Source organism: Phytophthora infestans, genomic scaffold, assembly GCF_000142945.1.
Source record: "Phytophthora infestans T30-4 supercont1.32 genomic scaffold, whole genome shotgun sequence".
NCBI classification, from domain to species: Eukaryota; Oomycota; class Peronosporomycetes; order Peronosporales; family Peronosporaceae; genus Phytophthora; species Phytophthora infestans.
This window is the reverse complement of record NW_003303727.1, coordinates 954002-971743: the sequence shown is the minus strand read 5'-3', so window position 1 is coordinate 971743 and position 17742 is coordinate 954002. Positions and strand designations below refer to the sequence as shown.

The window sequence follows — 17742 nt, the reverse complement described above, 5'->3', positions numbered from 1 at the left end:
GCGGAACTACCCTGTCCACGACAGGAGCTCCTGGCAATTAAATATGCCCTTGTGAAGTTTCGTGTTCACCTTCTGGGCTCTCGGCCCTTCGTGATCTACACAGATCACGCATCCTTGAGGACGGCGACTAAGTCGCCTCACCTCTCCCAAAGGATGGCGAGGTGGCTGTCCTTCTTCGCGGAGTACAACTTCCGCGTCGAATACAAGCCGGGCAAGCTCAACGTGCTTGCGGACGCCCTCTCTCTGCGTCCTGACTATGAGTTGGCCCACATCACACGGGTGACAACGGATCTATATGATCGGATACGCATGGCGTATCGGGACGATGAGGCTGTCGCGCCTATCGTCAAGTTCCTTATGGAAGGAACGAGCTCGAGGCCCGACTGGCTCTCGTCGCGACAGCGCTCACGGCTCCACCGATATGAGTTGAAGGATGGCCTCCTTTATTACCGGGTGGAGCCCAATTAACCTCCACGGGTGGTCGTACCCAACGACGAGGATCTGAAGTTCGATATCCTCGCGATATCCTCGCCCTCCAGCGGCCACTTGGGCCGCGAGAAGACCTTTCTGTCGGTATCTCAGGCCTTCTGGTGGACCCACATGTACAAGTGGGTCGACCGGTACGTTAAGACATGTGAAACATGTCAGCGGGTCAAACCCGCAGGGCACTTTTCGGCTCCACTACAGAGCCTGCCCGTACCGGCTGACTGTTGGAAGTCGATGAGTCTTGACTTCATCTTTGGGCTTCCCGCCGAGGGACACGGCAACACCAAAATTTTGGTGTTCGTGTGTCGGCTGAACAAGATGGTACATCTTGCTCCGGTTCCCGTCACTGTTACGGGCGAACAACCCGCAAGGTTGTTCGTCGATGGCGTATTCCGCTATCACGATCTCCCGGAGACGGTTGTCTCGGACCGAGACCCGCGGTTCACTGCTGCGTTTTGGAAAACGCTGTTTCCTTTACTGGGAACTCGTCTGCAGATGTCCACTGCGGATCATCCACAGACAGACGGCCAGACAGAGCGCGTCAATCGAGTGCTCGAGGATACTCGGAGCAGTGTGTGCGCGGCAGCACCACGTACATGGTCGACGCAGCTTCCAGTTGTTGAGTTTGCGCTCAACAACGCGGTGCACGCATCCACAGGGCTCACGCCGTTCTACTTGAACGGCTTCCGTCACCCCAAAGTGCCTCTCACTCTTCGAGGAGACACTGACTCCTCTATTCTAAGTGGGGGAGAGGCTCGGAAAGCCCTTTCCTCCCAGGTCTCGGATGTGAGACCAGTTTCGCTGCGGAAACAAGTGGAATTCTTTATGGATACCAAGCTGAGCGTTGTCAGCAGGGTCCGCGATGCCATGACAGCGGCCCAAGATAAACAAAAGGAGTACTCCGACAAACATGGAAGAGGAAACTTAAGTATACTTAAGGTGGGGGACTTAGTGTTGCTAGACACGAGGAATATACCTCTTGACACTGTCAGCTCTGTTGGCAGCAACAAGCTGAAGCACCGCTTCATCGGACCATTTGCAGCCCTGGCCAGACATGGTGCGTCGTACACAATCGACCTGCCAAAGTCAATGACGACGCACCCGACGTTCTATGTTGGACGTCTTAAGCGGTACTTTGATCCGCAGGGGGTTGCTGACTCGCAGACCCACCTTGACCCAGCTCCTCGAAGCGAGGTCCGGTCACAGACGTCGACGAGGGCGTCGGAGAAGGCACCCAAGCCTCGGTCGAAACGGCAAGGCTGCGGTCAAGACCGCCGGAGGGGCTCCTTACGAACGGACCCCGGAGCCATACGCCGAGTACACTGAGTACGCCGGGTACGCACCATACGCGTACGTCTGGGAGTGTGCCGCAGGCGGCTCCGGACGTGGCAGCAGAGCCTCGATCCATCGGATCATGCGAAAGGCCTCGTCCAGATCGGACGAAGAGGCCCGGCGATCCACCCGCAGATGCAGGCTCGCGACCTCTCGCTTCAACAGGTTCAGGCGGCCCGCAAGACGAGCGAGCTCGCCTTGATTCCCGGCCTGGGCGGCAGCATCACCGCCAGTCCCAAGGCCAAGTGCAATCTCAAGCACGAGGACACGTTGACGGAGGCGGTCAACCTCAGGGCCCTGTGTCGGACCCGCAGCCGGAGTACTCGGATGAGAGTGGCGTTCGGGAGGCACCGAGTACTCGTACTCGTACGAGGGCACCTCCGCCCCTGCTTGGCCGGAATGGAGAAGTCCACTTCCACGTGGAGCGGATCCTCCAGGAGCAACGGCGTCGCGATAAGTGACAGCTCCTCGTGAAGTGGAGGGGTTATGCCCACTCCGAGAACTCATGGGAGCCGATTGAACGGCTCCTGATTGACCGCCCGAAGGCTGTCGCAATCTGGGAACAGAAGCAGTGGCAGCTTCATAAGTAGTCCGGGGCTTCTTGCCCGAACGGGGTACGGACGATGAATACATTCCGTACCCGCGCTCATTGTGAGCGCTGGAAGCCGCGCGCTTCAGGATGTCCCTTGGCAGCATACGCTTGCTGACCAAGTGGGCAAGCCTCACACGAAGATCACGCTGGTCCAGGATGCGGGACAGCAGCTGATCTTCATGGAGTTCCCGTAACTCCGTGGGTGAGTACTTAAGAGACTCCACCCATGCCCAGAACATGTCCTCACAAGAACTCCACGTGGGACAGATCTCGGGCATAACTCAGGGGTACCCCCAAAGAGGATAGAGACCACCCCGGTTCTCGGGCTTCTTACGACAAGTCGTGAAGTCCTTAAGGGGAATGCGGTGTGGCGCGAGAAGTACACACCGAGCACCCTCCAAGTTGTCAACGAATAACTGTTCTTTCTGAACAAGGGCACGTTCGTAGATGCCCCTAGAAGTGTGACCGGCCACAAGGCCACGAGGAGCGACGAGAAGCTCTAAGAAGAGATCAGCCCCAGAGCTCTCCTCGGGAGGCTAGTACCCTCTTGAGTTGATGGCAGCTCCCTGGCTGACGGGTGCCACCACCGAACCCCCACGCACACGCTGGGCAGCTTGGTAATCCTCCTGCTGTCATTCGAGACCTCCCGGGGCTCAGAGATAGCACCCTCCTCCTCCTCTTCTTCCTCCTTCTCCTCCTCTTCATCCGAGGAATCGAAGATGCCCCGACGGGAGTGTCGAGACTCCTTCTCCTCACGGAGTGGAGACTTAGAGGCTGTACGCTTCTTTGAGGGCTTGGCGCCTTCGGCTTTAGAGGCCTTAGCACGCGCAAGACCCTCGGCAAGCGAGACACGTTTGCGAGGATTCTCTTCCTCATCGCCACCAGCTTTGGGAGTGCCCTTAGCCTTGACGGCCGGACTCTCAGAGCGCACAGACGTCCTGGGACTGTGATCACCTTGATCACGTGCGAGCGACTGCACGCTGTCGTCCTTGTGTTCACTGGGCACTGAGCTGTGCCCTCCCACAGAGCCCGCAAGAGCATCGTGCGTGCTCTCGGACTCGGCTTCGTCCTCACTGCCAGAGTCGAACTCACGTTCTACGAACCGAGGGTTCGGACGATTGTCTGGAGAGGCCGAGGGCGACGGGCTGCGGCGCTTGCTTGCTCGCTTGCCCACAGCCGCGTCACCCGAGAAACCGATTGCCTCGGAGGTCACCTGAGTAGCCTCCTTAAGTGCCGAGCCTTTGCCGTGAGGCTTAGTGCTCTTGGCTTGCGCCTTCTCGGCAGCAGCCTTGGGGCGTGTCTTCGCACCGCTCTTTGCAGTACCACGAGGCATGGTTAACGGTCGAAGTGGAAGACCTAGAAGAAGAGCGCACTGACTGCTACTCGAGGCTCTAACTGTGAAGTGAGCCTCCGCCGCGCTCGCGCGGCCAAGTCGATGGTTTCGACTTTGAGAATGAGAGTTTGTGACAAACCCCTCTTCATTCTGATTGGTCGGTAAACCGAAGCTAAGTGGGGGAGGATGTAACGGGGTACGTAGCCCTAAGTGTACCCTGGTTACATGAAGTGTGACACCGGACACTTCAGAAGTATGACACGTCATACTTCGGGATATTTGGTACAAAGTACCAAGGTCGTTCAAAGCCAACCATTGGTTAACGACATTGCATATCGATAGGTGACTTATAGTTTGTGTTAAACCCAAGCTTTATCTACCTATAAATACACTCAGTTTACATTCTACCTTAATTTGGTCACTTCGCTCTCTTTTGAATAAAGAGGGGACCTGTGAACTGCCGTTCACTGAGAGTTTGTATACTCTCGGAAGATAACTTCCTCTAGCGCAAGGTGCTGTGTGACCCCGTCACACTAAGGCAGTCGTCCTATTGCGAGTTTCCTTAACACTATTGTGTAAGCAAGTAACGGAGTAAATACCTGGCCCGTTACACCTGGTAGCAATTTGTAGTCCTCCAATGACCAAGTTCGACATGAGCCAAGACCTCGACCACGCTGCTTTCCCCCATCCCACTTGGATCGAGTGGGAAGCTCTCCACGGCGGTGCCTAAAGAAGCCGTCGTCACCTCGCTACTGCGCTCACTGACGCCCGACGAGCAGCGTGTTGCGGCACAGGAATTCATGCAGCGCGAGCTCGCTGATGCGAAACGGCGAGTGTCAACTCCCTCGCGTATCTCAACGAAAGACGTCGTGAAACTAGAGACGTCCACCTACACCGGCGCTGGAGAGGACCGACATCCGCTGAACCGTTGGTTTCGAGAGATCGACATCGTCATCGCCTCGAAGTTGATCGAGCGCCTTCCGCGATCGTCCACGTCCTCCTCTCGCGGCTGTTTGGGAAAGCCAAGGACTGGGCCCTCGGCAAGTTGGGCGTCGACCCCAATGCCTCCCCCACTCTGGATACTCTCCAGAGCTACCTTTGGCTCGCGCTCGGGCCGTCGCAAGATAAATCCCGAATTCGGGCAGACTTCTTCGAACTTCGGCAAGGCACGATGACAATGTGCGACTACGTCCAAAAGACGTGACACATCGCGCTGTGTATCGTGTCCAAGCCTATAGATATGGCCTCTCAGCCTCATGTGCTCGTGTTCGGTGTGCGCGAAGGCATGACGCGCTACTGCCTTACAAGATCGGATCCCTCTACACTCGAAGAGGCGTTTGTTCTCGCTCTACGCGAGGACTACGTGGTTGCGGCATCATACGCCCACGTGCTGCCCGCTGCAGCTCGAGAATCTGCGCCCGGGCCCATGGACATCGACGCTAACAATGCGACGATTAATCGCCAGCGTCATGTAACGCACCGGAACGGTCGTTATTTCACCTGCTTCCATTGTCGGAATGTCGGTCATCGCGCGCTGGAGTGCCGAGCGCCTCCACCCGTGCTTTCGCATATCGATGCCGAGCCTGTGAGTTCTGACCAGCCAAAAACCGGTCAGGGTCAGTAGGTGCTGGCTGGAACGGAGGTCCGGGGGCCCCGGTGGAAGGTCAACCTCCTAGGGCCACCGCTACGCCGAGTGATTCAAGATTGATCATTGTCAGTTTCCATGTCGCCGGCGCCCGTCGACCACTGCGTGCGCTCCTTGATTCAGGAGCGACCGACAACTTCCTCCGTGTGTCGCGCTTGTCGGTACCCCCGTCGGACATCGCTGTCCCTAAAAGTAGAGGGTAAGTCGCTGTCAGCTTAGCCGATGGAAAATCACGCTGCGTCGCGCGGCGTGAGATTACCCTTCCATACACGTTCGACGGTTTCCGAAGCAGCGACGACTTCCTCTTCATTGAAATGAATTACGCGTTTGACTGCATCCTGGGTATGCCGTAGTTGTCGCGCTATCAATCAGAAATTGACTGGTTGGTCCGGTCGGTCAAGTGCCGCAGTGATTATGATGTGAGTTAGGTGTTCACGCACCTCCTGGTCGCCAAGCAAAATTGGCATCACGTCACCGTCATGGACCAGTCATCCCCGACGCACGTTGTGCACAGTGTGAGCGATGGTGCTCTCTGAACGGCTTGCGCAGTGCTCTTAATTGATGATTCCCCGCGGCGACGCGGGGATCAAGATCAACTGGCGGTCGAGCAGGGGCTCCCGTTGAGCGAAGAGACGGCGGTCGAGCAGAAGCTCCCGTCAATTGAGCCGGTGGTCGAGCAGTCGGCGCTCCCGCTGAACACTACCGCGGTCGAGAAGGAACTCCCGCTCGAGGGGGGTGATATCTCGTCCAGCGAAAGCGACTCATCATCCTTGAATTCGCACGCGAGGTGGAAATAGAAGAAGTCGAAGCGGCGTCGGGCTGAAACCTCACCGAGAGACCGTACCAAGTGACAACTCACCGACGGAGTCGGTCTGCGTGCTTGCGTACGGGGAAGGTACCTCCGGTCGCTGACGAACGCTCGAGCTTGCAAACCCACCTCGAGAGGCGCAGTCGATCATTTGACTTCCAGGTTTCTCTTGGAAGAACTTCCTTTGCGGCTTCGAGGACAATGAAATCGAAAGGTCTACCTGATCACCGACACCGATTTGGCGTCGCTCGAAGTGAATGCAGTCAGTGACGACGACGCTCCCTCGCGCTTAAAGAGCGCCGAACCGAACTCGGCCCGCGAGGAGCGCTTCGCACCGCAATCTTAGGAAGCGCTATGCAAATCCAACAGCCCAAGCTACGAGTCCGCCCACGAATATTAAGATGTCTTTCCGGATAAGATCCCAGCTGAGTTATCAGCTGACCGAGGCTTTCTCCACGAGATCGATCTCGTGCCCGGCTCGAAGCATTGTGTGACGCGGCAGTGACCGCTCCCGCGAAATCAGGTCCAAGCTATCAACGACTTCCTCGAGAGCCGCCGCAAGGCTGGTCATGTGCGTGAGTGCACATCGCCGCACTCCAGTCCGACCTTGTGAAGAAAGCCACGGGTGGGTGGCGCATCGTCCGTGCCTTCAACAAGCTGAACGACGATACCATTCCTGCTTAGACGCCAATTTTTCGGAAGGACATGGTGCTCGACGCTATGTCGGGTAGTGAGGTCTACAACGCCATTGACCTGACCGAAGGATTCTATCAAATCCTCATGAAGCTGAGTGACATATCGCTCACAGCGGTAAGCACTCCCAGTGGTATGCTCTGGGAGTGGCTTGTTATGCCACAAGGCCAGAAGAATGCCCCGCTATGTTCAATCGCATGGTCTCCCATGTGCTGCGCCCGCTCCGTAATTTCGCACCGATGTTCACGTATTCTCGCTCTCTGGCAGCTCATAATCCATCTGGACCCAGCAACTCGTCGCATTATCCTGCATAATTGTTGCCGACAATGAAGTAGAGCTCTTCGTCCTTCCGCTCCCCTCATCCGGAGTTGCGAGCGCCTTGCACGGCTAGGTAAACTGTGGTGATCCAGGTAGAGACTGACACCGTGGACGAAGGCTTGTATACCGCAAGTTTTAAAGTCCTTCAACTAGGGCGAAGCGAAGGCTGGGATAGTTTAAGAAAAACGAAAATGTATTGTTTTCTTACTTTTTTTTAAAAAAAAATGCAAAATTGTCGTTTACGAAACGCTAGGTTTAAAGCCCGGAAAGAGGTGAGAACGTATGGGATGGCGCCAAACCACCGTACCAATTACGGAGTAGGTCGACGCGATCGATCGCAGGTTCGTGTAGAATCTCCGATGCAGGACCAACTGAAACATACCGGAGTTTGTTGTACGTAGAAAGCGTAGCATTTCTCACAACGACAACGCTGCTTTGTAAAATGTCTCCATTGGCGAGGTGACCCCACGTCGTACAAACTATTTGGTACCCGGAATCATCAACAAGGAGTAGCTCTCGCTTATCAGTCGTCTTCCCCTTCCGCGCTACAATACGCTTCACCGAGCCCAACCGATGCACAATAGCAATAGTTGTTGTTACAGACCCGTCCTCAACTGCCGCAAGGTTGGCAATTGTAACGGTAGGTATTTGCGAGGCATCCAACAAAGGAGTTTGGGCCAGGTGAATATCCGCATTGGATCCGAAGGATATCTCAACGCAATTCTTCGCCGAAAACGCAGGTTTATCCGGCCGCCGGAGAAGGAGCAACTGTTTCCAGGAACAATGACGTCACCTTAACTTGTAATTGCCTTGTTGAACAGGGTAACCCGGTAAACGATATTGGGTGAGTCGGCAACGAAAACTTCAAGCAATGTACCATTATTTTGCCAGGTTTTCCATTCACGCACGGGATCCCTTGCTATCACACGCGCGATAAACGCCCACGGAGAAGGTGTGCTGGGCTTTAAGTCCTGAAGAGGATAAATGCGCGCAGATTCATCGCTATGCGGCTACGATCAGCTAAGTGCGAGAACTCAATTGTTACTGCTATTATTGCAGCAAATAGTGCGAAGCCAATGCTGGATCGGAGCAGCGTGATTCGCCGGTACGTGATTAGGCCTCCACTGTATTCGTCACAATTAAGCGAGCGTGCTGAAGAACGAAGGGCGAGACGATATGTGGGTGACAATGTCCACTACCTAGCACTTGTGTCCCCGAACGGTGACGTCAGCTTCCAGAGCTTCTACGATGTGGTGGATGTCAACAAGACGCAAATGCTTCCAGCCGAACACTTAACTGATCGTAGCCGCATAGCGACACTAAACTCATTTTCACGCGGGTTGGCATGACATCTTTTGCAAAGTGGTATTCTTTCGTGGTCTCGTACGAGCTCAGGAAGCAAATAGTAAATTTTATCTCCAAATAGTAAAGTTGGTCGCCGTATGCGTACTCCTACGGCGACATCAAGCTTTGGTACTTGTACGGGTGAAAATAAAACAGCATTCGACAATTTAAGCCTGCAAAAAACTCCATCTCGCCATATTGGCATTCCACATACTTCCCTGTTTGCGTGGGAACGGATACGCAGGCGACATGTACACATTCGTATGCATCCCTAGCTTTGCCACTCGATGGCGACACGTGAAAGAATTCATCTCGGCCTTTTCTTCACGTTGGGATATTCTTCACGTCAATCCAATTGCCAGTTTACTGATAATCGACCATTTGGAGCCTGTAATATCTTTGCCGGAAACACAAATACGTTCGCAATTCCTCTGCAACAGCAAGAGGAAAAACACACATCTTAGTACCTGTGTAGACATAGCATTTCTACTACTACTACTACAGCTTACGGCCTCCGTCGTCCTAGCTCAGCAGTACAGCGTGCTGCTGCTGCAGATGCCGCCGCATGTCAGGGCGCCAGGGTAAAGCTGAAGACCTCGAAGCTCAAGCTGTGCTGCACCTGGTCTAGTCCGTTCCTTGTTCTCGCTCAAATCGAACAGTTACCCGGTAAACCGGACAGTTACCGGCTTCAGTCTATCGGCTTCAGCTACCGGCTTCAGTAACCGCGACGAATTAATCCGATTTGGGTTGACTAGCCTTCCAGACTATCCCAGTATAATATTATATTACCACAACTACATATTATGTAGTTGTGGTAATTTGTGTAGCATTTATGTAAATCAGTACTTCTCAAGGATAGTCGACGGTGAAGGTCAGAGATGCCACCCCCTTCGAGCCCCGCACCGCATGTAGCCGTCCACGTGCCTCCAAGGTCCTCCTCGATATCTCGCCGAGCCATCTACATTGACCAGGTCCACGCTTCGCATACCGGGTCCTCACTCCCGCATTTGCCTAACGATTTCCCCGCGTACGTTTACTGTAGCTGCGACGCAAATTCCAGGATAACGACACTAAGTGGCAAACGACAATCGCCACAATCCAGAGTTTCGATCGCAGTCGAAAGGTCTAATACAGTAGCAATTTCCAGCAAAACTTTTAAACATTGTCGAAACTAATAATTGTTTTATAGCTGGCAGAAGAACGGGCGTTCTGGGAAAGTTTCATGCTGCTTCTGGCTGTGTTTGGCATCTTGTGTGCCAGCGTCGAGGGAGAAATGCTCGGAGTCGAGCTGGCTCAGCTGGTGGAAGAGGGAAGAAACGTTTCGTCGTCGCAGTCCTACTCGACAGTGTTTATCGTATTGAAGGGCGTTCTCTCGGGCACGTCGGGGCTGCTTCTCTACGCCCTCGTGATGCGCTATCGTACGTCCGTATAGATGGTAAACTGACTGCTTGCAAAAAAAAGTAATTTCATTCTTTGAAATTATTGTTTTTTTGCTGACAGGAATCGTGTGCAAGACCAAGATTTTGGCGAATCAACTGCCACCCGACGCTGCATTTTTCAGCGCGTGCTCAGGTCTACGGAGGTTTGTAACTTTTGTCGCTATTTCCTTAACACAATACTATCCGATAAGTTGCTAACCGATAGCTCACTGACTGGTAGTCAATTTCTACTAGAAGCGCTGGTCTGCATAGCGCACATGCCACTTCTCAGTGCCGATCGCGAGATATGGCGCTGGGGAGAGCATGACGTGTTATGTCTCGATCAACTGGGTAAGGAAAATATGAAGATAAAAAAGGCTCACTAAATTGTCGTGTGACGCTTATGTGTTGTCGATCACAGACGTGTTGGTGTTCCTACGCATTTACCTGCTCGGTCGGGTGTTGAGAAACCACTTGGGGCTGAATTCTTCATCACATGAAGCGCGGCTTGTTGGTACGGACGACGATCAAGGAAAAAAACAAAATGCACTTTATTGTCAATGTATTAAATTTTAATTGGCTTGTGCTCGTGCAGGCTCAATTCATCAAGTGGATTTGTCTTCGATCTGGCTCAACGTCAAGTTTTCCATCCAGAAATTCCCCTTCGAGTCGAGTTTGAGCCTCCTGACAATCGACTGGCTGCTCACTTCAGTTGCACTCAACTTCTTCGAGCGGTGCGTCGACACTACTCTTTGTCTTTTTCTTACACGTAAGGGGGTCTCATAGTCGCCACTCTTGGGTCAAATAGGGCAAGCAACCCGACTGAGACGAACGCCAGCGACGCCTTCTGGCTCACAATTGTCACCATCACTGGAGTTGGCTACGGCGACACCTTCCCGTGGACTCTCGGGGGCAAGATCATTATCGCAATCGGAGGAATCATCGGCGGTATGATCATCGCGTGCTTGCTGCGCGTCGTACTCATCGACACGCTGCAATTGTGTCCTCAAGAGCAAATAGTGCTCGATGTCGCACGCTTCTATCGCTTCATTCGTCAACGCAAAGAGAGCGCTGCTCTGCTCCTTCAGCGCGCTTGGAAGTGGCATCGAGCCAACAAGTCATCAACCAGCAGCAGCAGGAACAGCAGGAAGGCCCAGCTGTATGCCGCTGCCGAGAAATTTCATCTACTACGCTTTGCGCAGCCTCCAAGCTTGGCAGGAGACACGTTCTCGTCTCTCTCAGACGCCAGCGTGGCCGATTTTGTGACCAAGCGAGCCGAATTACTTGTTGACCGTATTGAAGACCGACGCTCACGCAGCTGTAACGAGTTGGAGCGAACTGCAGACCTCTTGCGATCGATCGCTGCGACCTCGTAGACCGTAGACACAGAAACCTTCCAAAGTGTGCCTCTCATTTTCGATGCTGGCGCTTCGAGTGGTGCAGTGTCTGAAGATCCGCCAGGCCAGTACTTCGAAAGTGCGTCATAACGCCAACACAGCTGACTCATCTCAGAGAGACTTTTCAGTTGTCGTCGAGCCATTCGAATCAAAAACTAAAGTCAGCACCTTAACAAAAGGCAAATGAAAAACACTGAATCAGGTGAGTCGGCACCCAAAAGCGTACCGAAATGCCCTAGCTCGAATGGAATTAGAAATAGGATTCCGGTTAGAAGTTTCACCTGCATGAGGCAGACGCAGGTTTCCAATGTGTAGGCAAGCTGGTGCATTCCAGAAAAATAAAACTTGTACTGCAAGAAAAAATGAAGGAAAACAAGAGACGAAATCTCCAGTGTTGCCAGCACGAGGATACTCACTGCAGCCGATGGACCCCGACAACCCGCGCCACCAGGATAGTAAACAGCATTTGCCAATTGCTCCAGGACTGATTTGTACTATGTAGTACATCACACTGTCCCTACAGTCACTATAAGGGGGTTTAGGGGTACTCTAGATGTCATTTTATGCACTGCTTGGGCGGACGATGTAGCCTAATCCATTACGTCCGTCCACCAGCGTACGCCAACAGAAAGATCGCGCGAGTGAACGTAATCCTAATGTGAATTTGGCAACGTTGTTTCCAATCGACACTTTAACAAATGCGTCACCAGAGCAGGTGTAGTTATCTAAAGCCAGTAGTTCTGGGAGTTCCGGAACATAAACCGCATCCCATACATTGTATGATCAAGTCACTTTGAGCGAGGGACCACCCGACTGATTGTAGTTATTTAAAATCAAGTAGTGCGTAAAGTTCCGAAACATGATTTGAATCGGTCCCATGTCACCGAACCATGCAACACCAACTATTATGATCATGGTAGGTATTATATACCATGCGGGTCCGAGTTCCTAAGTTCCAAAAAAAACGCAGCACTGCCTCTCTATATTTCGATACCCTACCCTCCCTCTCTACAAATATTTTATATCTGAAAGTATAGGAACTCGGAACTCGAGCACCAATAGAAGATGTCAATGTAACCACAGCCCTTCTAGTTATTAAAATTTGGTTCCGAAAATTCTGGAACCAGGGCTCCCACAATTCAACAATTATTTGCAATTCACTATAGAATTGAAGCACCACAGACTGTGGTTGGCAGAACCGGCGTTTCTTCTGAACTACTGGCAGTAGTTCGCCAGTAAAAAATATAAACTACTGGCAGTAACAGTAACTCTGATTTGGTCTTCCTTGTTACTGTAGTAATAGTACTATAGTACTGTTAAACTACTGGCTTACGACCACCTAATCGTCCTGTGTGTGGTCCACTGAACTGGACGTTGCGAACACCTAGGCTGACTGTGTGTAATCAGACACGGCGACGCTCTCCATCTCCATACGACGGTTCTCAGTACGGTTATGCTTCAAGAGAACCTGCATTTCGGCTCGCATATTGTCCGTGCTGGTGCGAAGCGAGTTCATGACGAAAGCACCGGTAGAAAAGACGCGCTCTTGGAAAGCATTGGAGGGGCTTCGGCCAAGCCAAACACGGGCAAGCGCAGCAATGGACGGGAATAGCTTCGATCCTGCGTCGCGGTACCAGCGACAGATATCCACGTGTTTCGCTAGAGCCTGCAGTCTCCAGCATACACTGTCATCGTGGCGGACAAGGAGCAGACGGGTGAAGTCTTCCGTTGACAGCATCTCGTCCGGTGCTTGCTGGACGGCAACACGCACCCATTGCACTGTGTACTGGTACCACTTGTCCAGGACTCTGTCGGCTTGGTCGTGGAGGCTCGCCATGGAGTTTTCAGGAGGAGCCTCTGTTGGTACGGGGGCACCACACATGACGAGCTCGTCATGGACAGATGACACCAAGTCCAGATTCGGTGGCATGTCCAAGTCCTTGATTTAGGCGCCACTTAAATTGTTGGCATGCATGGAGCAGTAAACCTCTCGGTGAGCATTTTGCAGGATCGTCCTGCCATCTTCAATGACAGTATCAATTGCGGCAGCATCGACATCACCAGCATCTGTCGAGAGCCCCGCGTCTTCAATGACAGCATCGATTGCAGCAGCACCAACATCACCAGTATCAGTTGAGGGTCCCGCGATGCCAGCTTCCGCAAATTTGACAGGTCGGACCAAATCGCTGACCGTGAATTTCGTTCGCGGATCCAGTAGAAGAATTACTACAGACTCAGCGGTAAGCGTAGGCAGTCGCTTTGCGACTTGCGATTTGATACGACGGACACAGACTTCAGCGTTCGTGGAGAGAGCAGACAGACGAACTTCACGGCGGGGAAGGGAGTTCTCGTTCGTCTTGGGTGTTCTAACCGCGTCAATATTGTAGATTTGATACTTGTCAGTGCTCAGCCGATCAAAAGCTGCCTTCAGCAACACGAACAGCTCCGATTCCACTTGGTTGCTCCGCTGTACTTCAATGCGGGCAAGGTCGGTCAAGGACCCTGTGATGGCCTCCATCTCAACCAGTAGCTCCCACTCGTCTTCCGACAAGTTGTCGAACACTTGGGGATCGTCGTACTTTTCACAGTGCCTGAAGTAATCTCTGAACGCGGAGTAGTCGACGATTGTACGTTGAAAGAGGGTCACAGAGGATGCCACGCGAGTATCGCAGTCCACAATTGGGCTTGATTCGGGGAGACTGTAGAATTGCAGCTTGGTCAGCCGTTCAACACGCTGCGGCGAGTTGAAGTAGTTGTTAAGGCTCCACACCTTTTTAATCAGTCGGGCGCCTTCGGGAAACGGGCCACCGACAGTGCACACTCGGCGCTCTTTCTTCTGCATGTTGGTCGCGGAGTCCATCACGTACACCGGCTCCGTGTTCTCCCTCATACCCATGCCATACAATAGACACAAGTTTAAAACGTGCATGGTGCAGTCGGTCGGAATCGAATCTTCGAACAACTTGGAGACCTTGCGAGCGCTGGGAGTCGTGTCGGACATCGTGAACTGCGCCATGTCCGCAATCGATATCCCATACAACGGTTCAATTCGGGAGGTCATTAGTGTCTTTACCTCGGACGACGCATGCGAACCATTGTGCACGGTTACCAGTAGCGCGAGGTTGCAGTAGTCCCAGTTTCGGTTGATGAAGCTCACAGAGGTGCCCACAATCCCTTTCTTGTTGTTGCCGGTGGTACAGGAGTCGTGCAACAAGTTCAGAAACGGCAAACGATAAGCCGCTTCAAACTCTTCCTTGCTTCACCATCGCACAAAACCGCTGGAAAGAAGCCTCAAGCATGCTGGCGTAGGTCTTCGACGAGAGGATGGTAACGTTCGCCGTGCCCGTCACTCGTTGGATGAGGTTACGGAAGTCTTTGGTCACAACTGTGTTGTACGGTAGGCCTGCAAAGACACACACCAGTTTCATAATACGTGTATCGTGTAACGGATAGCACACAAAGCACACAAATTTACCATCGTTGATCAACCAACGTGGAATGTGCACATGGAGCTCCTTTTGTGTTGGGCTCCACAATTTTTGCAGAGCACCTCGCTTCGCCATCGGCTCTTGCGACTCGGTGACACGCTGCGAAATATATCCACTAACATCGTTCATCACCGAGGCTATCTGCCGACGAGCACGTTTGGTCCTCTTTTTCACTTCAGCCATGCCAACGGGGTGCGATTCATGCATTGCAACCATGTGGTCCTTGACGTTGGACGTGTGGCTCCACCGGCGAAGTACGGTTTCCCGCGCGTTGCCAGCCGCGTTGGGCTGACTGGCTGCGTTAGCCGCACAAATGAGGCAGATGTGGGTGAACCTCTCGGCGTCGTCGTCATTACCGATCGAGTACGGTGCCGCGAGTACGTGGGCCACGTCCCATACGTTGTCACGCTTGCCGAGTTGGCGGGAGTGGTGTATGTCTAGAGGGATCCCGTACGAGTCCACACAGGCTGGGGTGTCAGGCGGAAGCGTTGCATCCGAGATCTGGCAGAAGAATGGCTCCGTCGAACCACTGGACGCAGTCTGGCTGGATTCTTGACAAGACGAATCTGGCGACCACCCCATAGTCTCAAAGGTGATGCGATCGTCGGCAGCGTTGGTTACCATCAAGTTCTTGCTTTTCCATTCAGCGACACACGTGGAGCTGCAGAAGCTATAGCACAACAGTTAGTGCTTAACAATGTATTTAGTATCTTTAAACCGTAACTCACCGAACAGCAATGTTACTCGGGTCGCACAGGTCGTTCGAGCACAGGTGGTGGACGGGTTGATCGCAGATGGAACACGGATCCGTCTTTGTTAGCTCCGGGTTGATACAGTCAACAAAGGAGCACTTTATCGACGTGGTGGGTGTTGGTTTAAGCGTGACGAGAGCTGGGAAAGCGTTCTTGGGGGTGCAACGAGAATGAGCTTCAAACCATCAAAGATAAACGGCAAGAAGATTGACTGGTCGAACTGGGGCCGTTGACTGAGCTCAGATCCTGCAGCCGCCGAAATCGTGCGACGGAGACGACGAGAGTGTGAAAGACTGTATACTGTGCTGTTAGCAAGCCTCCTCGTGTCCAACATAGAGTCCGGGGCGGTGGTCAAAATGGAGAATTGTCAGATGCACTTCTGGGTATCGACAGTAACTCAGTAGTAACTCGGCAGTACTTTTGTAGCCGCATCTGAGTTACTGGTTACTACAGTAACAGTTTGATCATATTCGAGGAGACTACTGGCTACTGCAGTAACAGTAATAGTACTATAGTACTATTTTGTACTGCTCTCCCAAATTACTGCCAACCCCTGTCCACAGCAGCTCTAGTAAGTACCACATCATTTTGGAACCGGTTCGGAAAGCGGTTTTGGAACCTCGGAACTCAACAATATTTTTATTTCTGATAAAATATGTTCATCAATACAAAGAAGCTATAAAAATTGTAAATCCAATTTGAGATATAAAAAGATTGGCCGAGTCTACAGAATCATTCATCTTGAAAGTGGCCTATGCTATATCGCTTCTACTATCAATAAGCTATCATGGCGTTGACAATGGCATAAACATAACTTTCGACGCTGGGTCGAAGGCAAGCGTACACATATGTCAATCTTTGCATACTTTCGAGCATATGAAATTGATAAATATAAGATCACCCTTGTAAAAGAGTATGAGGTTGTCGACCAACAGCATCTTCAAGCATATGAACAGCTCTGGATTGCAATGTTTTAGAAAATCAGCAGTGAATAAGAATAATTTATTTACGATAGATCATCTGCGTAAGAAGGATTATCAAGAACAAAATAAAGAAAGCATTACACCGTTCACGCTAATTAGTCGTAGTTCGCAATTAGTCCTGGATTTGCACTGGTGACATTACAAATTCGGGATATTCGACAAAAATGATCAAATCTAACGAAAAAGACCGGTTTTGAGCAGATCTCATCGAGCTCTTTGTTCCAGTATGCTCGGTTTAAAAATTAGACAGGTAGGTTTTACAAAATGGACAGCTGAAATCCCAGTATAAAGGGCTTTGATCTGTACACCACAATTAGTCAGGGTACGACTAATTAGCGTGAACGGTGTAGAGCCTAAATTATAAGATCAGTGTTAGAGTCACACAGCCGGTTTGTGACTTCGTACTTAAGTGCGTATTTCGGTCACTGCGTGGGTCACATCAGCCGTGTGTGAGATGAAAAGGCACACCAGGCGTAAATTACGTAGGATACCATCAATAGATTTCACTAAATATAGACAATGAAGCAGGAGCCAAGCTGCGAAAATGTCGCTCAAATGTAACTGAACAGGAGCGGTTGTTACTGGAACGTATTTAGAACTTGTCCTTTTCAGATGCGACAACGACGGAGGAGTTGCTACTTACTTGATAGCGATAACCAACTATGTAACCACCAAGAAAATGTTGCCAACCATCCACTGACCCAAATTATCAGGCATCACGACCATTTACACCCTGCCGGTAAACACCACGACCAGCAGCACACGCCTGGGTACGACCTTCACGGGCCCCATCACGCTCGAGACCACGCTTATTCTCGTGCGCAGGCTCAACCAGAAGTGAGACCAGATCTGCCAGTAGTGGAATATGAACGTCATTGTCGTCTCCTCTTCCACATCAACCTGACCTTGTTGTGTACACTGTCGAACCAACAATAAAGAAGCAAGGGGAAGCCATTTTTAAGTTTTTTAAAACTATTTCTAAACCTGTAGTGTCTTCAGTAAACACCGCATTAGATAGTAGCGTAGAAGGCCATTGGAAGGCGAGGCTGGTAAGACTATTCCTCGCACAACGCACTCGAAAAAAAAGAAGCACTAATGGGCCGCAGCTGTGACTATCTAGCTGCTTCAAATTTTCTTCTCGCTGCGTGACCAT

General features: G+C 51.9%; 2 protein-coding genes across 2 annotated transcripts; one reads left to right on the top strand and one right to left on the bottom strand.

Annotated features, from left to right (window-relative positions):
• Window positions 1-9773: 9773 nt before the first annotated feature.
• PITG_14163 (Voltage-gated Ion Channel (VIC) Superfamily) lies at window positions 9774-11345 on the top strand (the record flags this gene model as incomplete). Its single annotated transcript, XM_002899227.1, has 6 exons — window positions 9774-9969; window positions 10052-10133; window positions 10211-10320; window positions 10391-10483; window positions 10565-10703; window positions 10778-11345. 6 exons carry the CDS (start codon window positions 9774-9776, stop codon window positions 11343-11345), a joined length of 1188 nt encoding a protein of 395 aa, XP_002899273.1.
• Window positions 11346-12750: 1405 nt separating this feature from the next.
• On the bottom strand, window positions 12751-15792 carry PITG_14162 (uncharacterized protein; the record flags this gene model as incomplete). The annotated part of the gene is made up of 7 exons (XM_002899226.1): window positions 12751-13305; window positions 13738-14373; window positions 14440-14544; window positions 14630-14769; window positions 14842-15524; window positions 15583-15665; window positions 15790-15792. 7 exons carry the CDS (start codon window positions 15790-15792, stop codon window positions 12751-12753), a joined length of 2205 nt encoding a protein of 734 aa, XP_002899272.1.
• Window positions 15793-17742: the final 1950 nt, after the last annotated feature.